The following is a 23,345-nucleotide window of genomic DNA, read 5'->3' as shown; positions in this document are numbered from 1 at the left end:
ACACACACACACACACACACACACACACACACACACACACACACACAGTATGTAGATCAGCCCACTTCATGAAAGTAAGTAACTAACAAAAAGCAGCTACTTTGTAATCTATGAAATAAAGGCCATCAATTTAAACATTCAGGGGAATAAAGTCATTTTTATAAGAACGTGATTTTCAAGTAACATTAAGCTAGACGGATATTGGCCAATTTTCAGGGAAAGTAACATCACATGTGTAACTAACATTTTATTTGGTGGTTATTTAATCATTAATGTATCAGGAATTTGCTAAAAAGGTAAGTGTCACCGAGATGGAAGATACAATCACTGTGCACCCATGACATCACTGTAGCTTCTGAATTGAGTTTTAGGTATGTAGTTAAAAAAAGGACGTGCCAATGCATTCACAGATTTTGCAGATCCTCCTTTTGTCGCTAATAACATATAAATCAATTTTGAGGTGATTTTAATTTGCATGCCCGTAAAAAAACACGGCATTATTGTGAGCTGCATACGTCTTAAAGTCCTGCACGGCTTGCAAAAAACAAACTTTGATGAAAAAGGACTTTATTGCACAATTTTAGTCCTAAACTCAAATCCCTCTTGTTTACCTTTCGAAGTCGCTCAGGTGAGAACTCCAGTCCCACCAAAAAGAGAGTGAAGAACACACCCAACTCCCCCAGAGTCTCCACCTGGACCATCGACTGCAAGACAGAGACCGACATGAACAACTAGCACAGACTGATGTCGTTCTTAAAAGTCTCATCCGACAATGAAATCTCTCACACACACACGCACACACACACACACACCTTGATGCTGTTGAGGCCAGAGGGACCTAGCAGAACCCCACAGATGATATATCCAAACATGGGAGGAAGTCCGACCAGAGAGCAGATCCAACCACAGGGCAGCGACAGCATTACCACCGACACCAAGTCCTGCACATACAAAGCACGGTTCAACCGTACCAACTATTAGACACAGCGCTATTCTACGCGTAGGATTCAAAACAAATTGGAGGAATAGACTGACCTTGATGAAGTGATGGTCTGCTCGTGGCATCGTGGAGTCTCGAGGTTTGGTCAGGACGTACTGGTTGTTCTGCGAGTCGATGAGCATGCTCAGTCCCAGGTCGTCCTCCACCTCCTTCTGCTTGGACTTGTTCTTCCTCTTCCCTCCGTTCTCCTCGTCATCCTCCACTCTCAACACTGCCTCTATGTTTACTCCTTTCATCTGCACAAACGGTGAGCGTAGAAGGAGGCACAATTTGATGCTTTGTCGAACAACGACGCTTATTTGCAATCACGAGCTCGTTGGTATCGACACTATTGAACTGACCTGTTTGTTATTGTCAAAGGCGTGCTCCTCGATCTCCACCTCCAGCCGGTCTGCTGCCTTCCTGACGTCCTCCAGGATCTCATCCAGCATGGACAGAGTCTTATTCTGGGCTAAAGCGCTCTTAACGGCTTCCTGCTGGTGCTTCTCAGCAGCCACCAGCTCCACATACTCCTGTTCCTCCTGACAGGTAAGAGGCAAAGCCCAAGAGACAGGTGTGTATTAGCAAGTAGCTTCACACACATGTTAACAGAGATGCATGTGGCAGCATACACGGGGAAGGGGGGGCGATGTGGTTGAAATCAATATAATATTTCTCTGCTATTGTATGAAATGTTGAACGTTTTTAATTACGATCTGCCTGAAATCATATATTTGGACAACAAATGTACAACAAATATACAGAACTGAAGCTCGTGTTAGATTAGCTGCTCGATGGATCACAAATCAACATCTTTGATAATAGATCAGTTATTACAGTTGTTTAATCAAGCAAAAAAAATGAATGACATTGAATTAATTCAATATCTTTGAGATTGAGGCTGTTCTGCAAAACAAGACATTTTTGAAGACGTCACTTTGGGCTAACAAAACGTGTGGCGGCCATTTTTCATTATTAGTGATATTTTAGAGATTAAACAATTGATCACTTAACCAAACAAATGATTGAATCAATTAATAACTAAATCACAAAACAATATTGAATTATCGCACTCGTGGCATCGACATTAATTCCTTGCCTTCGTCGAGATGTGTTTCTACATTCAACATGAACACATTTATAAACGTTTGCATCAGAAACACTGAAACGCTGCTGACCTCGACGCCCTCACCTTTATGGCTGCCTCCCTGAGGGCCTCTAGCCGCTGTCTGCTGCTCTCCTTCATGTTGACCACATCCCTGTAGTCTCCCTGCAGCGCCCTCTGCAGGCTGTGCACCGCCTGAAACACCAGCTTCTCGCTCTCGTTCATCTCCTTCTGGAAAACCTCCAGAGTGTGAACCTGAATGCAAACAGGGAGACAACTGTAAAATATCTGACTGCCTCTTTAACCGAGGCCCCTGTATATGGTCTTCATTTAGAAACACTAGACAAGAGAAGTTTGCGTGTCTTCATCAGAGTTTGGACATGAGAAAATGGACAAAATAGATCCAGAAACAATGGGTTAAAATGGGAGTAATGGTCTGTAATCAAGCAAAAATTCCAACTTTTTTCTTGTTCCAGCTTCTCTAATGTGAGAATTTGCTGCTTTTTCTGTTTTGTGTCGTTGTAAATTTAATAAACTTATATTTTGAGCCAATGGTTGGACAGAGGGGTTCTGGGAAATTGCAAACGCCATTTTTCACTGTTTTTAAATCACAAGATTAATTGAGTAATGTAAAACAAACAACTGAGTCATGCATGAATAATGAAAATAATTATAGGTTGCAGCTCTAACATAACCAGGGCACCTCCTCTCTGTACATGAAACTTGATCTGCAAGTAAGAAATATGAACAGGCGTTATTGTTCAGCTATTGTGTCAAAGCACAAAGACACAAAGACGCGTACTTTACCAGGGTTGTATATAAAATAAAGCTAAACAGTCACTGCAAATCACTAGAGGCCCTTTGCTCCATCAACGCATTGTCCGTCTGGTACCTGGAAGAGTCTCTCTGGTTCTGAGAGGGCCGGGTCTCGTCTGACAGCGTCGGCAGCGGCCGCCAGCTTCCTGACAACCACATTCTTCTGACGCAGGAGAACCACAAGCGGCTTGCAGTTGCTGGTGAGCCAGCTGTGGCCGTGTGCGGCCTGCTGGCTCCAATAAAGCTTGATGGCGTGCTTGGCCACCTGGTCCTTCTGCAGCACAGCAAGTGCCCCCGCCACGCCAAGGCACAGCAGCCAACACACAACCTGCATCCAAACCACTACTTCTGTCTTCACCCGAGCGTGAAGATTGATGAAGAGAAAGAGATCTGGGAAAGGAAAAAGAAAGAGCATGGTTGTTACAAATTCTGACAGAAAAAAAACAACAATAAGGAGAAGAATACCACTAAAGAGCTTGCTGTCCGAAAACAGTCATAAGCACAGCCAGAGAGCCACACTGCTGAACTGTGTGTGTTCATACACTGTTCTGATGACCTGAAAATTAACCAGCTTTTACCAAATCTGCAGCTGAAAATAGTCTCCAACAAATAGACTATTTACTCCTGTTTAATTGTCTAGGTCTTGGTGCTAAAAGCCACTGACAGGGGAGACATGGGAAAGAATTGAGGGATGGACTAACAACTTGTTTGTTTTGGACTTTTCCTGGGATTTGTTGACAACAACATTTTAGAAATACAGGAATTGCCAGTCATCCCATCAAAGCACAGATGGGTGACAGTATTCGTTCTCTAATTTGATATAATCTCTTTTTATGTGGGCCACCCTGTGCTTCTTACTGTCATCTCAGGAGACGGTTTAGTCTTTTGATCACAAGTGAGCAGCTTAAACAAAGGCTGGGTGTACTGACCTGTGACCCGCTCAACTGGCTGCTTGAGTAGCTAATTGCACCTTGTAGTTCTGTGTTCAGTGCACTCGACTTGACTGAGCACGTCACATGTTTAAAAACGTCAGCCATGCTTGCTACTCTGCCCTAAAGTGACATCGCATTTAAGGTCTAAGAACTGAGCCAATTTAAGAGACTGCTTTACTGCACACAGCATGTCCTCCTGTACCCCGACATCGTGTACACGTAAATGACTGGACGCATCAAGCAGGACCGCACCTTTGTGAGCATGAGTCAAGCTGAGTGATGTTTACTTTCCAAACTCCTCCTATGTCCTTCTTCCTACGACTGGACTGCAGCCACCCGGGTACTGTTGCTGGAAATCAACAGCACAATTCACATCCTGTTAGCTGGATCAATCTACAACAATGGGGCATATTTCACCAACTGATCTGTGTGTAAAAAGCTAATCTGAAAAGTAGCACTCTGACACATAGTGGAGTAAGTGACATAAAATATCAACACTCAAGTAAAATAAAAGTAACTAAAAACTAAGTACAGTACTTTATGGGCACGTTTACTTTCCATCACTGATATGCAATTAAGTTGACTGGTTGTCAATTTTGGCTACTGAGAACATGGAGTTTACTCTGTACTATTAGATGCAAAACTATAAATACAAACATGCTCAACAAAAAAACCTGTAAATAGGAAAAACTAATACTGCAACTAATCACTGCAATAAAAAAAATGCAAAAAAATCACAACAGCCAGGAGTAACAACATAGAAAGCAGAACACACACCCCAGACGTGACGGTGCCATTATGAATTAGTCCGATGTCCCACCCAGAGTATTTAAATGTGCATCAATGTCAAAAAGATAAACAAAGAACGGTTGCAACTACCTGCGAAATATGTGCACCGTCCTGGCTCTCAACTCCACTCCACGACTGAAGGAGAAGCTGAGGAAGAAGGGAACAATCACGCTGTTGTACCGCAGCACCACCACCTCCGACACCCCTCCTCCTCTGCCACATAGCTGAAGCCAGCGTCGGTGCAGGCGTTCACCGGCTTACTTGGCAACCAACTTCATGATTACTTCGACCTCCAGCCGGCGGTGTCCTTATTCGTGCTAGCAAAGGGAATGCTAGCGGAATGCTGCCCAGGTAGGTGCGACTCCTGTTGGTGTAACCCCTGTCGAAGTTGGACCAGTAGTTTGTTTTAATGTGTACAGAGTTCAACCTGTTTTTTTTTTTTCTGAAGCTGTGCAGCTAAGTTAACCCTCAAATTCCTTGGAGCTGTCAGACCAGCTCCAGCCAGCTGAGCCCAAACACTCCCATGACGTTAACGCTAACACAACTTTGCTAACGTTAGCTAAATAAGTTAGCTACATTAATACCAGCAACTTATTATTACACAACAGCTCATCATGACGCTCTGACGTTAAACATAGACCGCGGCCGAAATTGTGGACAACTGCTGTCACGACATTGTTTTCTGATGTAAGTTAATAGCGTCAAGATAACTTTGATCCATTTTAAGATTACTTCCGAAACATTTTGATCAGCTTTGATATGGGAGTTGTAGTTTTCTTCAGGTGTTATGTATTCTTGCTCGATCGTGTGACAGCGGTTCCCTGGTTGAATGTACTTTTAGTGGTCACGTGACATCATACAGTTTTGTTTTAAAAACAACAACAACGCAGTTTAAATGAGTTTCATTGACTGTCATACTCACTCAAAAACATATATTTAATGTGTTGCTAACAGATAGTTTGACATAAAGTTATGTGACTTTTTTCTTACATTTTTTTTCAGTAGAAACACGTTGAGAATAAACTAAGAATGTTTCCGAAACAGGTGTCTATTAGTGCAGAAAGCCATTAAGCTAAGGTGTTTAAAAAAAAAACTCGGCCTGTGGAAATTCAGCGCTACAGAACTACATTTCCCATGAACCAAGTGCCCCTCCAGTAGTGCAGTTCTTTTCGCGCATGCGCACCAGGGGTAATTGGATATCAAGTGGGCCAAAACAGCGTGTGATAAAATGGTAGGTAAGATCAAAAACGAGAAACCGGGGCAATTCTTTAACTCCGTTAAACAAGTACACACACCGATCACGGCTGTCACTGCCGTTAAGGGGACACACCGATAGAGGGGATCGGGGTTGTCCTCGGCCAAGTGTCGCATTGCCAGGGTGATGTGTGTCGGGGATATGAGGGAAATGGAAGGTCAGTTGTTGGTATTTTCAGATCGGACTCCCGCACTTGCCGCACGTACCTTTCCCTTTTTGGTAACTAGCCTGTGGTGCTGCCTGCTGTCAGCAGAGAGCCTGCAGGATCAGACGGCCCCCCTTCCGAGGGAAAGTGGGTCACCAAACCCTGGCCTGTCACGGCGGATTTGCTGTTTGATCATCGGGTGGGTCAGGTCTGCAGTTCTGCAAAGACGTGCGATCTTCCCGATGACCGTCTGGATACAATTAACACGATTGAGTATTTTCTGTAAACTAACGGAACCTGGCGGTGTTGCATTTGGAAGTGACGGTGTTTTAATAGTTCTACTAATGCACAGGCTGCTGCTTGGTATGTCCCATAGCACGAGTCTTACTTTTTAAATCGCCAGATCTTACAGTCATGGCACGTGTTATTGAAGTGTAATCCACCTCTAACGGTGTTTATACGCAGATTAAGTGCAAGGACCAGTTTCCAGCCTGGAGATATAAATATAAATCAAATCTTTGCACTCTCCAGGAAAGTTTAGGCTGTGTGTTGTGGAGAATGTTGATGTTCAGCTCTAACTCCACATGCATGTCTGTGCATCCAGACGGATTACCACCTGTCCCAGGTGTCCAGTCCCTCAGGGATCCTGAAGGCCCCCCAGGTTGTGCGTATAGCACTTAGTTTGTGAAAATTAGATTATTAGTTTGGTTACATGCACCACTGATGCATGGTAAAAACTCTGCATTTTAACATAACCTCTCAAAGCCCTTTGTCAAAATTCTGCTTTAAGTATTTTAATATTTCACTTGATATTGTGCTGACAGGGTGCATATTCCTAACAAATTTGGACATGTAGTATTCAGTGTAAAATTGTGTTGGGTGGGTATGTGTGGGGGCTTAACAGGCCCGAACAGGTTACTACAGCCCTGCATTTACCTTTTTGTGCGCCTGCTTGTTTTTACAGCACAAGTTGAAGTCTTCGCAGAAGGACAAGGTTCGGCAGTTCATGTCCTTCACACAGGCCGGGGAGAGGACAGCCGTGTACTGCCTGACGCAGAATGACTGGAAACTAGAGGTCGCCACAGACAACTACTTCCAGAATCCAGACCTCTACTACAAGGAATCCATGAAAACCACAGTGGACCGCAAGAAGCTGGACCAGCTCTACAACAGATACAAAGGCAAGGTGCTCCACAACTAGTTTCGATGTCGGCGCAGTTTCCCCCGTCCTGTTTTTGCTCACTCTTCTCGGCATGTCTTTGCAGACCCCCAGGATGAGAACAAGATAGGCATTGACGGGATCCAGCAGTTCTGCGATGACCTGACGCTGGACCCGGCTAGCATGAGCATACTTGTGGTGGCGTGGAAGTTCCGAGCGGCCACGCAGTGCGAGTTCAGCAGGAAAGAGTTCATGGACGGCATGGCTGAGCTAGGGTGAGCAACACAGACGACACTGAGATCCACAATCTTTGATGCCGCCGCATCCTCCACACATTAAGGAGATGTTTATTAAGGTGTGATTTTTTTTTTTTAAGTAGCGAGAAGTTGTTTTTTTTTTATGAGCCCAAACATTGAATCTAAAATACTGTTAAATGTGAGTCCTACAACAGCTAACATGGTGAGAAACCTCAGGTGTTAACTCATAATAACAGGATTACTTTTCCTCTCAATGTCTCCTCTAGCTGTGACAGTCCTGAGAAACTCAAGGCGATCCTTCCCAGACTAGAGCAGGACCTGAAAGACACAGGGAAGTTTAAAGACTTCTACCAGTTTACCTTTAATTTTGCCAAGAACCCCGGCCAGAAAGGTTTAGGTAAGCGTCAAGAACATAAGAGCACGTAGGAAAAGAAACTCTCGTCTCATCGGGTTTTGCCAAAACACAATCGTGAAATCTCGCTCTACTTTCTGCCCTAGACCTCGAGATGGCCGTTGCTTACTGGAATCTAGTTCTCACAGGTCGCTTCAAGTTTTTGGATCTCTGGAACCGCTTCCTGCTGGTGAGAGAGGAAGTCTTTGTTTTCACTATGTTGTTTACTTTTTGTATGTCAGAGGGATGTTGCACAAGACTTCCAATTCTTTAAGTGCTATATTCTGTCCATTTCACTTTCAAGAAGCAAAAGTATTTCAAACAAGTTGACCGAATACAGTCAAATACAACAGCCTACAAAAATAACCGGAGAATGCATTCAACGCGACAAATGCCAACAGCGACTAAGTTGAATTGACTTTCAATGCACAGGGATATCTAATAGTCACTTTTATCTCCCGCTCTTTTCCTGCGTCTGTGCTGCATTCAGGAGCATCACAAGCGCTCGATTCCCAAGGACACGTGGAACCTCCTCCTGGACTTCGGCAACATGATCACAGACGACATGTCAAACTATGATGAGGAAGGTGAGCTTGTTAAAGTGATGCGCAGCCCTTCTTGTAGATTACGTTGAGACATCTCTTAATATTCAGTGTTATTATTTTCTCTCTCTCCTCAGGGGCATGGCCTGTCCTCATAGATGACTTTGTGGAGTTTGCTCGGCCGATTGTGACGAGTAAGCGCAACATAACATAGTGTTTGCCCCGGCGTCGTGCAGCGAACGGAGTTTGTGTTTATCCCGATTTTCTTCTTTTTTTGAATGAGGATTTTTATACAAATGAGCCAAAAAAAGAGAGTACTTCTCAATCAGCCTGTCTGCAGCTTGTCGGTAAGATTGATCTTTCAACTGCATAAGATGCCTTGACTGGGGTGTGACCTGAGACACCAGCCCAGAGAGGAGAGCAGGAGGGGAATCAACAGGAGGGAGATCGTCATTTTTTCTGTTTGTTTGGCAAAGGACAGACTTTTGAAACTGCAATATGGAAATGATAGGTCGCCCATCGCCCATGGCTGTGGCTTCAAAACTGCTGCTGCTGCGGACTTGGCTCACTAACCTGCGCCCTCGGCACATGTGAGGAGGGACGGTAACGGTGAACTCTCGACACACGCGGAGGATTAAGTTATAGATGCAGTAGGATGTGGCCTCTTACATCGTCCTTTGTGAATGGAACAGTGTGTTTTTAAAATCTGCATGTTTCCGTCAGCTAGCGTGAAGCAGTGCCGTGGACGTCGAGGGGAGGGGTGCTCTACGTTATTTTCACTGAGATCATGAATGTGTTGCTCTCTAACAATCACACCGAGAGCAGAGAAGACGTGTGTGTGTGTGTGTGTGTGCGCGCGCGTGTGCGCGTGTGTGTGTGTGTGTGTGTGTGCGCGCGTGTGTGTTTTAGGGTTGGGGTTAAACATATTGCCTCTTTTACAATACAATGCTAAATATTTTCATTTGGTTTGATTATAACTAGAGCGTAATAAATTATGATTCACCTTAACTGAGCCACGGTGGGAACAAGTTCAGCTCCACATCTTGTACTCTCACTGAGGCCTGGACAGAGCGGCATGCTTTTCTAGCTCAGCACCAGCAGAATCACTGTTGTTACAGCGGTAACGCGCTGAACCCATAGGAGTAAGAATAGATTCAGCTTTAGAGGAACAAATGTATATCTGAGAAAACAGGTAACGGCATTTAGAATCATGATTAGTACATAAAGAAGCTTTTAGGATCCTCACCTTTTAAAACTCTTCTGCTATTTGGATGACTTTAGTTTCACAGTGTGTGAACTGCTGTACACAACTGACCGACTGTTTTCTATCATCCAGGTGATTTGCCGACTCTGCCAACTGCGCTGATTTACACTTTTTCTGTTGTAGGTTTTCTTTTATCAGGCGGCACTGAGCTGCAGAGCTGGTCGGATCACTTGGACGTAAGGTTTCACATACACACTAGACTGAAAGGAACATCTGCATCCCAGCTACGATTATTTTTGAATCATTATTTTGAATTATTTTGTTTACACTGTTTGAGGTTTAGGTCTGTTGCTTTCCATGGATTAGCACCACAGCACTACTAAAGAGGAAAAAGAAAACATGTCACTTTGAGAACCACACCTGTGCTGCCATCTAGGGGTGCAGTGCTTCTCCTTCACACAAGATTTAGTGTTGCTCTTCAAGTGTAGTTCTAAACACTAAATGCATCCCGCTTTCTTGGCTAGCGAGTGTGTGACAGAAGGCAGCGCTCAGGTACCAGTCTTCCTCTCCCGGTCACCGTGAGCAACAGGCAGCTCCCTGCACTTGCATCAGTGTTTGCCATCTTAACTATGCCAACTTGTTTTGCCAATTGTTGTCACCATGATAAGACATTTGCCATGTGTTGAAATAAGGATGGATTATTTCCCTGCATCAAATATCTCATTCAACTACAGGGGAAATATTGCCTTTTTGTTTTCCTTAAATTGACAAATGTGTGTTTCTAAGTTTTCATATTTATGTAAGCGGAGGTCAGTCATAAACTGGTGGTGGTGTGCATGAAGTAGACTTCTCAGAAGTTTAAGGCAAATCAGGATGATTATGATTTCAGTCAAAGACACCAGCTTCATCACGACTGTCAAACAGTCACTAGTAGCAGCCGGTGTCGTATTCATCTTTGTAACTAGTGAAGTTAGATACGTGTTGGTGGAATGAAATATCCAATGTGACTTTCTGGCTGTCGAAGTTGTGCACAAACTTTTCTCGGTCACGACGGTGCGAAAGCTTTTCCCACTTGATCGTTGTTGACTTCATCATCTGACGTCGTCTGTGGTTCAGGAGCGAGAATAACGTGACGTCTCTCAGTATTCAGTTCGCTAATATGGTACATTTGGTACGTTTCTATTTGTCAAATGTGTGGTCAACTGTTTCAAGTCATGCAGATCATTCTTATCAAAACAGTATTATTTTTGCCGGCAAGAAAACAGGTATTTACAGAATGTTATGTTTTGTCACAGAAGCATACCGTACATGTTGTCAATAAAGCATGTTGTTTTTGACAGCCGTGTGAAAGTCGTGCCTCTCTAGGAACAGCAGCGAGTTCTGACAGCAAATGTGCGTTTCGTTGTCAGAAACGAAGATATTGAATGCTGGTCAGCAGCATTGTGTTGTGCTAAAATCAGTGTCCCGATATTAAAAACATTCCGACATCAATATGAATGCAAAATTGCAGGAAAAATATACAACTCGATTGATTATTTCATCGAAGAAAACTCTTCACTCGTGTAAGACAAGAATGTCAGCAGCTTATTTTGTTAGTTTTTATTTAGAAAATGTGTATTGGATAGCAGTATTCTGTAGATCTAAAATGTTTATATGTTATAAGGGGCGACCACATGATCACGTGGAGTTCAGTCAGCCATTTATGATACTCTGCAGAAGTTCTTTATTTCCAATAGAAGCCCAGAAGAGAGATGGAACAATGTAATGGCATTAAGGAATGAAACAAAAACAATTCCCATATTCCTGCTGAGAACCACTGCCCTACTGTGTGTGTGTTAGCGAGTGTATGTAAAATGTCACCTTGGTGACAGTTGTCCCTTATCAGGTTGCATTCCTGCTGCATATCCTCATCATCATGGGCTCCTCTGGTAAAGCTTTGTCTACTGTTACTCTGGGTATGTTCAGGGTGACATTCACCAACAGATACACTTAATAAATGAAGGGTTGGTGACAACTGATTGTGTCAAAAGGGTTACAATCGAGACATTAGATGAAGATTAAAGAAACTGAGAGGGAGGGGAACTCTTGGATGCAGTGTGCATAACTGGAGAGGAGATTATCTGATGTCAGGGAAGGAGGTGACTAACAAAGACATTTCAAATAGTGATGTAAAGACTGGAGAGCTTCAATAAAGGAGGAGGCAAGCAAGTGGAGCGGAGATGATGCTCCATTCTTACCCTCCTCCCATGGGGGCCGGTTGGGATGTCAACAAGGTCCAGCACCAGCTGACGCTCCAGCCCAGCAGTACATTAGCATCTCTTCCCATTACCACTCCACACCCAGCCATCCAGCTTTGAGGCTTTGGGGCCATGGGGATTGCCTTTTTAGGAGACACCTGATCACAGCTGAAACTCCCCGCTGCCCAACACAAAGAAGCTGTGGCTGATAACGCAATGCTTTCGTCTGTGTGCGTGAGTGTGCGTGTGCGTGCGTGCACCCGCCCCTGGAAAGGAGAGTGCGTGTTTGTGTGTGAGACAACTGATGAGAAACTAGACGAGAGCTCTGAGGGTGGGAAGGTGGCAGAGCTTGTTATGTAGTGGAGACAGAGGTCTATAATAGCTCCACGTCAAGCGGAAATCTTTTTGGGAGAGTTGGTGAGGCTGTTTGAAGTTCTTCAGGATGTTTTGGGGCAAGAGAGTTTGTTCAGTTTGCATTGTTCTATGACACTGAGTCTGCTGAAGGTGGTGAAGAAAAAGTACAGCTGAAAGGAGCCAATCTAAATCCCAGGAGAAGAACTTTTTCAGCTGGGTGAGCGGAGCACAGTATGGAGAAATTCAAGGCAGGAATGGTTCTGGGTGCCGTTGGCGATTCCTTGGGCTACCGAAAGGGCCGTTGGGAGGGCTGCATCTCAGGCAAGAAGATCCAAGAGGAACTGGCCTCTCTGGGGGGACTTGGGGCCCAGAAACTGGACCCTGATAACTGGCCCCTGAGTGATGCAACGCTGATGCACATCACCACAGCAGAAGCACTGGTAACAGGTACGTTTAGGATTGATCATTGTCAAAGAGGAAGATTAGAGAGTGGAAATCATAGCAAGAGTAGACACTCATTGCCTGCTGTCTAACTTCACACAAAATCTTTCATTTTTTATCTGTTCAATAAAATATAGACACAGTCTACATTTAAGAGGACCAGAATAGTTTCATACAGTCAAAGGAAGCTGCTAATCACTAACTGGCAGGCCGTCTTTGAATGACAACGTGCGGCCATATCGTAATCAATCATTGCCACATGATCATCAAAGATAAAATGTCAGTAGAAGCCTAACTACAGATTACTCAAATGTCATCTCAAGCTCCCCCGCAGAGCGGCCAGGAGTTGCCGGGACAGAAAAGTCCAAAATAGACTACTTTGAAAAAAGCTGATCCTCAGCTCTCCTTTACTGAACAATAGCAGGTCAGACTCCTCCATAATCTACCGGTATCATGTTTGGCTGCAGATGCGGCTCAAAGCCAATGACAGCGGCACTGTGCAATGGTGGTGACATCTATTGAGATTAGGAAGCCCTATTTAGACGCAATCCAGCATGCCTGTACACATACTCGCACACACAACTCATGGAGTGGAATGGAAGTTGTGAATGTCAGTGTTTGCTTTGCCAATCTTCTTACCAGCGTACAGAATAACAGGGTAAATATTAACAACAGATATAGGGCTACACATTCTTATCTGAGGCAGAGAACAAAGAAAGAAGAAGTTTGTCTCTCTCTGTCACATACTGTACGCAGACACATACAGTACACACGTAAACTAAATTCTAGCAGGACGGCTGTGGGGTCTGCTCGTGGATCCCAGTTGACCTCATGCTGTGTGGAAGTGACTCCACTCGCCTCGATGGCATGCTGGTCCTAATCTGTGGCGTGGCAGGCTGAGGCTAAACTTAGCCCACCGCAGCACCACTCATCTCGACTTGCATGCCAATCATGAATGACTCTCAGTCACTGTGTGTGTGTGTCCAGATTACTGGTGTCTGGAGGATCTGTACCGGGAGCTGGTGCGTCTCTATGTTGAAGCCATGGTGTCTCTCCAGGGCAGAGCCCCTGATCCTGCCACAGTGGAGGGCTGCGTTCACCTCAAACCTCACAACTTCCTGCTCGCCTGGCATACACCCTTCAATGAAAAGGGTCATTGGAGATTTTATATATTGTTTTTTTTTTTTTTCCAACATTTAAGCATATGAAAATGTGTGTCTGGATGTGTGCACATGTGTCTGTGTCCAGGGTCTGGTTTCGGGGCAGCTGCCAAGGCCATGTGTGTGGGTATGAGATACTGGCAACCTGAGAGAATAGACAGCCTGGTGGAGGTCAGCATTGAGATCGGCAGGATGACCCACAACCACCCCACAGGTGACAATGTCGGCAGTCGCTAACCTGCCCACACAAATCTTATCAAACTGCAGGTTGATTATTCTTCTGCTGATAAACTGTTAAGCATCTCTAATTGCATTTCACCAATAACAAGTATATACTTCTTCCTTAATTGGTGAGTTTGACATGTCCGTGTAGACAAATTCGGTGTAGTGACTTGTGGTGTCACTCTTGGCGTCAGGATTCCTAGGCGCCATGACCACGGCACTGTTTGCGTCCTATGCGATCCAGGGGAAAGCTCCCGTGACTTGGGGCCGCGAGCTCATGAAGGTCATCCATCTGGCTCAGGAGTACTGCAGGAAGACCATACGACACATGTCAGGTTAGACTGCGCTTCTGTCTGCGTTATTGACGGGGCACTTAATTTTACAGTTGGGCTGATTGATCCAGGTTGACTGAAGCTTCTTTGTAAAAATAAACAACATGAGTTTGTCATAACAGTTTCCTGAGTTTGCTATGCACATCTGTCTGAGAGAGTAGGACCATCAGATGCACTGCAAAAACCTGATGCGCTGCAAGAGAACGTATACTTGACTAATAAGTCAAAATATCTCATAACACTATATACAAGACACAATAACCAAGTAACATTTCAGTGAGATTAAAAGACTTCATTTAAGACAATACATCTTGAATATGTTAAGTGAAAATACAGCAATAAAGGCTAATTATGAAACAACACTTAACGAGATCAAAATGAGATTTCCCAGCTTAGTTCAAGATAAATTCTTATCTTGAACTAAGGCCAAAATATTACATCTTATTTCAAGAAATCTTACCAATCGAATGTTCACTTATTGCATCCACAGATTTTTCTTTTCGTTTCAAGAAAAAACAATCATTGTTTTCTTCTTTTTTTTTAAACTTATTTCTGAAGTGGCCTTTTCTTGTGTGAAACCAGTAACGTGTGTTTGTGCACTAATATGCAGAGTATCAGGAAAACTGGTTCTACTTTGAGGCCAAGTGGCAGTTTTACCTGGAAGAGAGAGAGATTGAGAAGGAAGGAGAGAACAAACCTTCCTTTCCTGATCCCTATGATGCTGAGGAGACTGATAAAGTAAATCCTGCCTATCTGTCACACACACAAAAAAACATACATTAAGAAAAAGCTTCCATTCAGGTTTTTACGTAACAAAACCCCTAACTCTGTCCTCGTCCATACAGATTTATAAGCGCTGGAGCTCAGAGGGCCGTGCGGGACACAGAGGCCATGATGCCCCCATGATAGCCTACGATGCCCTTCTGGCGGCAGGGAGTGACTGGGCTGAACTGTGTAAACGAGCCATGTTCCATGGAGGTGAGAACCTGCATGACAGTTTAAAAAACAGACGGATAAAACACTGCTCACTGTGACTTCTGTGAAAATGCTGTTTGTTTGTTTTTTAAGGTGAGAGTGAAGCCACAGGCCTGATCGCAGGGTGTTTCTTTGGCCTCATGCACGGCCTGAGTCAGGTTCCCCCAGGACTGTACCAGGATTTGGACAAAAGAGAGCGTCTGGAGGAGCTGGGAGAAAAGCTTTACAAAGCAGCATCTGCAGAGAAGTGCACAGACAAGTAATCCTGCTCTTCACTGGCCTGAACCCTACTGGCTATCAGAGGAGCTGCACATGGCTGTCAAACTGCTTCACTTTGTCCCAAGCTACCCTCTAGTCCCTTGGCAGTATTAGGTGGCACCCTGTCCTCTCCTTGCCTCTGTTGCCCTCAACTCCTTGAATTTTGCTTTACACAGGCCTGTCATGAATTGGAAAAGTTGAGCCACCTATCACCTATAGGTTTGGGGCAGTAGAACGTCAAAAGGGAGACCAATTAGGGTATTGAGCTTCAGCCTATTTCCTGTGAGATCATCTCTCAGGAGCTACATCTGCAATCCATAAATGACAGAACTGTGGGGGAAAAGAAAACGCTTCTGCCTTTATAACTTTTATTTTAACTGAGAATAGTCGGATAGTTTACATCTAGATCATTTTCTTCTCTGACCTTTTCCTCTTCTAAAGCTAACCTGTATTAACAAGAAGCACATGGTCATGTTGTGTCATGTCGTATCTAATTCCTCAAAACATTGTGAAAACTTGATAGAGCCTAACTGATTTTAAGATACGTCTGTGCCCCGCAGTCAATAGTTTTAATCTACATACATCTTGGTTTTTTTAAAGCATGCAACATGCGGTGGGATTTTTGCAAATGATTTGAACTTTTATGCATAATGTTATTGAGCTGTAGAGTAGTAATCATTGTATCTATACTGTGATCCATTATGATTTGCACTGTGATGCTCTTGACAAGCATTAGTGTACATTGTGAAAGCACCATGACATGGTGAATATTAATATAATATGCACATTAAAATGGACTCATAAATATAAATCATGCATGAAGTGCCTGTCTCTCTTTATCTTAACTACAACATTTATTTTGATGGACAGCTTGTCTCCTACCTGATTTCCTCTTCTTTCACAACCCTCCGCTGCAATCCCCCTGAACTAATCACCTGTAACAAGTTCACACTGCTGGAGCACTTCACTTCAAGTCTGAACATTGTATCTCCTCTACTTTGCTGCAGGGGTGGAATTACTTCTGGTACATTCAGTTCAAGTAGAAGTACTGTTTATGGAGTCAAATATCTTCAGGTTAAAGATTAATACGAAAGATTAAAAAAAAAGTAGTCCTTTTGGAGATTACTGCGGTCCCATATTCAGAAACTGGTAAAATTGTGTGGTGCCATTATTCCATTCATTACGGTAAACCCTGTCTAGGCTACTCTATCTACCTAAATACACAAAACAGTACAATAAAATGAAAAGGCTAAGCTCAGGTTTGGGTATCATCCTTCAACTCTCCTGTCAGTAACCGTAACTAATCAGGTATATGCTTAACTGCAGATGGCTACAGGGATTAAGTTTTGCATGTCCTCTATTCTCCATAGACCAGATTTTCGGAAAACCAGTATCTGCCCTGATGCCAGTATGTTGAGGAAGTTGATTAGAGACCGCAACTGCCGTCCTGTGCTCCGAGGGATTCTGGAGAGTCTCCTGCATTACCTAACAAAGGATCTGCCCAAGTGGACCACCAGGAACAGAAACCCGGAGAAGCATGCAGGGTCGGATGTTGTAGTTGAAAGAAACACATGTTGCACTATAGTTCAGCATGAAAAGACCCAGGGAAAGACTGCTGGTTCCAATATCCCTGAAAATTATTGGACAGATCCACCAAAAGAGAGGTTTGGAGGAGAGCAAAAAGCAGGAGGATTAATACAACGTCGTCTTACCACGTTCCAGCTCCTCCAATCCAAATTCATACGGTCCACACCCAAACCTCCCATCACCCATCAAAGGGAGGTAGGAACTCTGTCCTCCAGCAGAGGATTGGCAGGAAAAGTCAACCAAGACAGTGAGCATGACATTCACAAGAAGGAGCGGACTAGAAGAGATCGAGGACTGAAGACGGGGGGCAGAGTGAAAGATATCGTAGCCAAGTTTGCCGTGGCTGAGCAAAAAGAAGATGGAGAGAACGTACTGAAGAAACAGCCAATCAAACCAATGGCGGTCGGAAGAGGGAGCCTCCTATCTTCCTTGATGGAGAGGTTTGAGTCCATGGCCACTGTATGTACGAGACGTGACTTGAAATGTTCACATGAAAAGCCGTCTGCAGGAGTCAAGGTGACAAGTAGTATAAGCGAGAGGGTACCGTGTCATGAAAGTAAGCTCCTGCAAGCGCTGGGTCAAACTGTCCACAAACGAAACCAACGCAAGCAAATGAAAAGTAAATCTGTTGGACGGCAGTTGAAAGGACATCAAACTAGAAATGGGCAGGAACAAAAACAACAGCAGGCAGAGGGCGCTTTAACAAAAGTCAACTCAAACCCGGAAGAAAAAAAGAGTTTGAAAGACGACCAAGTGAGACAAACGGGGAGCGAGCACTCAGATGAAAGCTCTGAAGATCACTGCTCATTGAACCGTGTAAAAGATCAAGCTTGTGATAACGATGTTATGGGTTGGAAGTCAGAGGAATATGGTGACATTCAGACTAGAGGAGAAGAAACTAGTATCACCAACGAGTTAAAATATGCACATCTAGAGCTGCTGTGTTTAACATGCGTCACCGAGCAGTCGCTCCCCGAGCCTTACAGGCTTCTTCCACAGGTAGAAGCCCAAGTGACGTGTCATGTGGCAGCCGTCGTGACCTGCTGTCCTGTGTGGTCCACATGTGTAGATTCCTCTCCTAAACTATATTCGGTGGAATCATCAGAAAGCTCACACTTGGAAAAGATACCTAAGTTAAGGACAGAAGTTCCTCATAGAGCCTCACAATACATGAGCACAGGTGAACCTTCCACTGCAGCTACTGAAGGGAGATGCCCTTTAGAGACCAAAATTGAGGGACTTTCTACATATAAAGACCACGGCCACGTGGAGAACGGAGCAGAGGAAGATCCAACCAAAGCTGTGACCGTTCAGAGAAGGTTGCCCAAGTACGTCATCCCGTGTGTTTGTAGATTTGAACAAGATGTCGATGATTCCTCCCCTCAATCAGCGTCGCACACTGAAACTAAAACTCCTTTGGATGCAACGCCACCACCACACTCTGATACTTCTATGACTGCTTTCAAGGCCGGATTGGCGACAAGGGGAATTAATCAGTGTCCTCCTAATAACATGAAGGCACAAACCGTTATAACAACAACAAAGAAACCAACAGAGGGTCAACCACGTGAACAAGACAGGAAGGTCGAGGAGGGAGGAGAGCAAGTGAATACAATGGACATAAAAGACACAAGCGTGCCGCAAAGTTTTCGACTTTCTGAGGACACTGCCCGTGAGGCTGCATTTGAAGGCAGAGAGGCGTCTGCTGTAACATCACCAAAGATTCAACCTGAGAGAGACAATCCAAAACAGAGACCAAAGTACAAAACCATCAACTACGGGGATCCTTCAGTCAAACAAACATATAAACCCAAAGTCATAAGATTTACTGACACCTTCACTTTCTAGGTTAATCGTATCTTACGGTTTCAACTGTTTCCTTTCACGGATAATGTACGAGGAGTTTTCTCAGTTAAGATTCCAGCTACTCTCAGTGTACCTTCATGCATGAGCAACGATACACAGTTTATACACAGTTACAGCTCTGCTAAAAAGCAGTGGGAGCAACAAGTGAAACTGGTGTTTTTCATCCATGAGCTAGTACATACTATAAATATTGGGCCTCAATTGCTCAGGCAAAAACCATTGCAAACACTTATCTTGTGTATACGTTTATCACAACACTGTTGATTCAAAGGTTATTCTATATTTCAATAGGCTTGTGTTAAAAGCCATTCAGTGTATTTGCATATAGTAGCTCCTAAAAGGACTACAGTATAAGGATAAGATAAAAAAAGATCACTTCAGTCCAAAGACTCCAAATGACTGTTTTTTCTGTCATCATCTGTTCTATTTGCATAAATTGGAGCATGAACAAGTAGAGCACACTGCATGATATGATGAAGACTGGGTATTAGAAGACGAGTTTGACTGTAAACAGCTTTGCATTTCGATGGTGTTATTCGATATAAATCTACGTTAATCGAGCCATCCATTATCCGGGGCCGGGCCAGGTCCAGATGCCTCTCTCCACAGCAGCGTTTCCCAGCTCCTCCTGGGGAGGCCTTCCGAAGCCAAATAGTTTCATTGTCAGGGTCAAGCTGCTCAAGTTTAACTGTATGCTGTATTATTTCCAACGATATCACATACAAAACTCTCTTTTCTGTCTCAATAACTAAAAACAAGCAGCACATTATTATTGTTGTTTAAATAAACATCTCAAAACTATAATAGCATTCTGTTAATGCTGCTTAATTCATTCATTATTGTCAAAGTGGAATATGGTTATGGTAGTAGTATTTGCAACCATCGATTGAGCTCAAGTACAATTTTGGATACTAACTAGCTGCAGTGTGTATTGATTACTCAATGAGGGACCGGCCGTCTGTGTGGTCATTGTCATGATCTTCAATCAAATCAAAAGAGGACACGGGGACGATTGCCCTGAACAGACGAATGGCGGCACACAGCGGTGCCAAACATGTCCGTGGTTGGAGGCTCATCTTATTCCCACAGATCTATCTCCGCCCACCAGTAGGATTACACTACTGCTGTAACATGAGTCTGTATTTGGACTTACTCTGGTATTTTCACAAGAGGATGATAGATCGACACCTAGATGATACATCAGCCGTCCATCCCAAGGCCGGGAAATCCTGATCGGCAGCAGTGGTGATGAAGAGTATGGTGTTGTTATTGAGTGTCCATGTAGGTCAGACGCGCTGAAACCAAATTTCAAGTAACTTCATTTAGGTAGGTTTAAGCATGACTTTCAACAAACAGTGAACAACATACAGCACAGTCATATACACACACCCCACACACTGAACTATCTTTGTGGTGTTTATGGAAATTAAACAAATCCAAAAAGTACAAGCGTTCATGACTTGACCTTTTTTTTTACACCAACCACATTACCATGTGATTTTTCATTTCCTAAACTACTACAAGTGTTTTAAGAAAGCCTCCAAAAACCCCACTAGAACAACCTTAAGTGTCATTTTACGACAGTCCTGCCTGGAAGTGGATGACAGCGCTGGGACACCGTTCTCTGCTCCAGATTCTCTCATTAGCACATAATCAAACTGAAATCTGGTGACTTGATGTAAAGTTTGCATCATTTTGATACCCATCACCTTTTCCAATATAAGAGCAAGGTGTTCCACTCTTACTTCAATTCAATTAAATTTATTTTGTATTGCCAAAAATCACAAATCTGCCTCAGAAGGCTTTGCAATCTGTACACACATCCTCTGTCCCACGGCCCTCACATCGGTAGAAGGAAGAAAGTTTATTGACAGCAACAGAGGAGGGATCCGTCTCCCAGGGTGGACAGACGTGCAATAGATGTCATGTGTACAGACATCTATTGATATATTTCTTAAATGATAATATTATCTCATCAAAAGAAATAATACATTCATCAAAGGTTTCCACATGGATGTAACTCTGTGCTGCCAGGACAGAAAGAGATACACCGATGAGTGCCATGTTGTTTCTTCATTAATTAATTAACACATATATCTATTTGAACTCAATGTTATCTGTAAATTCCCAAAGATTATCGTGGGAGCTCTAAATCACCCATGCAGCAGACATGTTTATATTCGACTGGAGCAACGCTGCCCAGCAGTCTCAGGTGAACAGATACGTGTACCTGTGCTACGTGGCTGCCTTCACGTGTTATCGGACCTACCAACACTGTTGAGAGCAAACGGGGTGGCCATCGACTGGGGATGACCCGAGACGTTTTTAAATCAGGGAGTTGTGTGTGAAGTTGTTCGCTGTGTCTGTGTCAGCAGGTAATATTAACGTGATATGTTAAATGGCGAATAAATATTTTTGCAAAAAGTTCTAAGATATCAATTTTATTTTTCATTTTTATTTAAATGAGGACAGATGTGGCTTAGTGCAAATCAATGGTTGCTTTGAGGCAACCCTGTCAGACAGGGCTGCTTTGAGGTTATATATAGGAAATATACGAAGTGATAAATAAATGACATAACATTATAAACAGTGCTGTCAAAAAAGGGCGTTTTCTTGTAAAAGTGGTCACTAGTTTCTAGTAGGCAGTAGTACATGTATGCTGAAGTACATATAACAGCAAAAACACGAGCGACGCCAAAACTGAACTTCAATCTGACGCAGACCCTCTCAACTCCACTATGTCTCTAACCAACGCGCCATGAATGCAACATAAATCCCATTTCGCCATTCCCAGCTCTGAAGTGGGATGTTCCGGGAATCACTCGAAGGCAGCATTAGGTCTGATTGACGTGAGTCCTGGTGCAAACGTCACGAGCCCCAAATCCTCCAACGTCAGTAGGTCCGGACAGGACAAGTGGAAGGGACTTGTATCTGGACTACAGTCGTTAAGTGTGGATGTGATCGTGCTACAGGACGGTTAGTTCCACTCCGAGCAGCAGGCGCAAGTGGATGGCGACACAACTCAAGGCAAACTCCGCTCTCTCCACACGGCTTGAACACCGGCGAATCGATACACATTTAAAGATACGAGCGAAAACAAAAAAGATACTTTGTTTTGCGGGCAAAGCGTAAATAATGCTTCTCACTGCTTTATAGCGTCAGCATGGGGGGGAAAAGTGCAGCGTCTTGTCCAGTCTCTCTGCACGCAAACACGGAGAAAAGTTAACCCTGAACGCAACTTACTTCGACACTCCATGAGTGTTGTAAACTTTTGAATTGTTGCGGGGTTTTTTTTGGGGGGGGGGGGGAGAAAAGCAACACGGTGAATTACCTGTTGAGACTCTAGCACATATTTTCAGGATATCAGCGGAGCAGAAGAGGCAATGGAGAAGAAGAACAAGGCGACCGATCGGACCCTAACCCCGGACGGTAGAGCTCCAGACAGGGTGAACAGGTAAGGTGGACTTTTGAACGGTCGATGATCTCATCTTGTGGAGTTTAGGAGGCTAATAATTTATCTGAGAGGTAAATGCAGAGGCAGCTTGTTATTCTACCCCTCAGGCTGTGGGAATTGGAAGCAGTCACGTGAGCCAATTTAGCTTTAAACGTTACTAAAGTTGTTCTTAGTACAAACTATTACAGGACTGTCGTTATACGTTGTGGTATTTTAGCAAATTGCGGTAACTGTTGGTATCTTTTCCTCCCATGCATTGTTCAAATGCAATTGAATGTTGACTGCAAGCCTCAGCATGTCTCTGTAATAAGGAGTGAGTTGACCAATAGAGAGTTGATGATTCAACTTAATGTCATTAAAGCTGCTGTTTATGGTTTATAATAGTTTGTACACACGTATGAGGGTAGACTGAATATTATAAACATACTCAAAATGTACCATAAAGTTCAATCAACATCTCTCTAAAACAATTGCAACACAAACTGAACGTTATATTCTTTTATCTTGTATAACATTTATATCATATAACTGCCTTATTTTCATCGAGTTGTACATAATAAAGCATTTTTGGCTTATGGTTTATGTTTGAAATCCACACTCATCTCTGCAGTATATGTTAAATGTTGCCCAGTTCAAAGAAACGGAGACCGATAACCCAAACCAACAGCTGAAGTCAGGGGCCACATTCACACACTTCTATACAGCTGGTGTGTGGACTCACCTTTGTTTTGACAACAGAGTTGTTCTCAGATGAGGAACATAACATTTGCTTAATGATACCTTTTCTTTTTTTTTTTTCTCCACCCAGTATTTGCAGATACTCCCTAGTTAGAGCCTGCACTGTGTGTAGTAAACACAATAGAATTGTGTGTATATATATACATA

At 43.6% G+C, this 23,345-nt stretch overlaps 4 protein-coding genes and 1 long non-coding RNA gene across 9 annotated transcripts in view; 3 read left to right on the top strand and 2 right to left on the bottom strand.

Moving 5' to 3' along the window:
• Positions 1-5,383, bottom strand: part of tmco3 (transmembrane and coiled-coil domains 3) — an 8,034-nt gene extending 2,651 nt beyond the window's left edge. Inside the window, exons 1-8 of the mRNA XM_031846115.1 lie at positions 4,712-5,383; positions 4,085-4,181; positions 2,977-3,290; positions 2,172-2,339; positions 1,342-1,521; positions 1,036-1,236; positions 813-941; positions 612-704 (exon numbers count right to left, since the gene is read on the bottom strand). Of these exons, the coding sequence (XP_031701975.1) occupies positions 612-704; positions 813-941; positions 1,036-1,236; positions 1,342-1,521; positions 2,172-2,339; positions 2,977-3,234 (1,029 nt within the window). The 5' untranslated portion in view covers positions 3,235-3,290; positions 4,085-4,181; positions 4,712-5,383. The remainder of the gene's footprint in view (positions 1-611; positions 705-812; positions 942-1,035; positions 1,237-1,341; positions 1,522-2,171; positions 2,340-2,976; positions 3,291-4,084; positions 4,182-4,711) is intronic.
• Positions 4,732-10,911, top strand: dcun1d2b (DCN1, defective in cullin neddylation 1, domain containing 2b). 4 transcript variants are annotated; one of them, XM_031846120.1, is made up of 7 exons: positions 4,732-5,852; positions 6,986-7,202; positions 7,287-7,455; positions 7,704-7,834; positions 7,936-8,018; positions 8,319-8,415; positions 8,508-10,911. In XM_031846120.1, the coding sequence occupies exons 1-7, from the start codon at positions 5,850-5,852 to the stop codon at positions 8,582-8,584; spliced, it is 777 nt and encodes a 258-aa protein (XP_031701980.1). In that variant the 5' UTR covers positions 4,732-5,849; the 3' UTR covers positions 8,585-10,911. The 4 variants fall into 4 exon arrangements, with proteins under 4 accessions (XP_031701980.1, XP_031701983.1, XP_031701982.1 ...); XM_031846123.1 differs by having other exon boundaries at positions 4,735-5,856; XM_031846122.1 differs by having other exon boundaries at positions 4,736-4,972.
• An 81-nt stretch (positions 10,912-10,992) lies between these two features.
• adprhl1 (ADP-ribosylhydrolase like 1) lies at positions 10,993-20,395 on the top strand. Its single transcript, XM_031846113.1, has 8 exons — positions 10,993-12,612; positions 13,594-13,758; positions 13,855-13,980; positions 14,183-14,323; positions 14,931-15,058; positions 15,166-15,298; positions 15,389-15,554; positions 16,924-20,395. Exons 1-8 carry the CDS (start codon positions 12,399-12,401, stop codon positions 18,986-18,988), a joined length of 3,138 nt encoding a protein of 1,045 aa, XP_031701973.1. The 5' UTR covers positions 10,993-12,398; the 3' UTR covers positions 18,989-20,395.
• On the bottom strand, positions 11,158-22,452 carry LOC116382802 (uncharacterized). Its single transcript, XR_004212741.1, has 3 exons — positions 22,338-22,452; positions 20,160-20,301; positions 11,158-14,294 (listed from the first exon to the last, which is right to left on the bottom strand). It is a non-coding gene; the product is annotated as an uncharacterized LOC116382802 (long non-coding RNA).
• grtp1a (growth hormone regulated TBC protein 1a) overlaps positions 21,888-23,345 on the top strand; it is a 22,986-nt gene continuing 21,528 nt past the window's right edge. For both annotated transcript variants that reach the window (XM_031846118.1, XM_031846119.1), the window contains exon 1: positions 21,888-22,460. In XM_031846118.1, coding sequence (XP_031701978.1) covers positions 22,390-22,460 — 71 coding nt within the window. In that variant the 5' untranslated portion in view covers positions 21,888-22,389. The remainder of the gene's footprint in view (positions 22,461-23,345) is intronic.

The sequence above is a fragment of the Anarrhichthys ocellatus genome, unplaced genomic scaffold, assembly GCF_004355925.1.
Source record: "Anarrhichthys ocellatus isolate YVR2014 unplaced genomic scaffold, GSC_Weel_1.0 scaffold6, whole genome shotgun sequence".
In the NCBI taxonomy this organism is placed as follows: domain Eukaryota; kingdom Metazoa; phylum Chordata; class Actinopteri; order Perciformes; family Anarhichadidae; genus Anarrhichthys; species Anarrhichthys ocellatus.
This window is presented reverse-complemented; position numbering and strand designations above follow the sequence as displayed.

What these genes read in the sequence shown, in the direction of transcription:
- adprhl1 (XM_031846113.1), top strand. Translation starts at nt 12,399, where the DNA reads ATGGAGAAATTCAAGGCAGGAATGGTTCTGGGTGCCGTTGGCGATTCC. An exon ending in AGCAGAAGCACTGGTAACAG is followed by an intron (nt 12,613 to 13,593) that starts GTACGTTTAGGA and finishes GTGTGTGTCCAG; the next exon opens with ATTACTGGTGTCTGGAGGAT. An exon ending in ATGCTGAGGAGACTGATAAA is followed by an intron (nt 15,059 to 15,165) that starts GTAAATCCTGCC and finishes TCGTCCATACAG; the next exon opens with ATTTATAAGCGCTGGAGCTC.
- dcun1d2b (XM_031846120.1), top strand. An exon ending in GACGGCATGGCTGAGCTAGG is followed by an intron (nt 7,456 to 7,703) that starts GTGAGCAACACA and finishes TGTCTCCTCTAG; the next exon opens with CTGTGACAGTCCTGAGAAAC. An exon ending in GTCAAACTATGATGAGGAAG is followed by an intron (nt 8,416 to 8,507) that starts GTGAGCTTGTTA and finishes CTCTCTCCTCAG; the next exon opens with GGGCATGGCCTGTCCTCATA.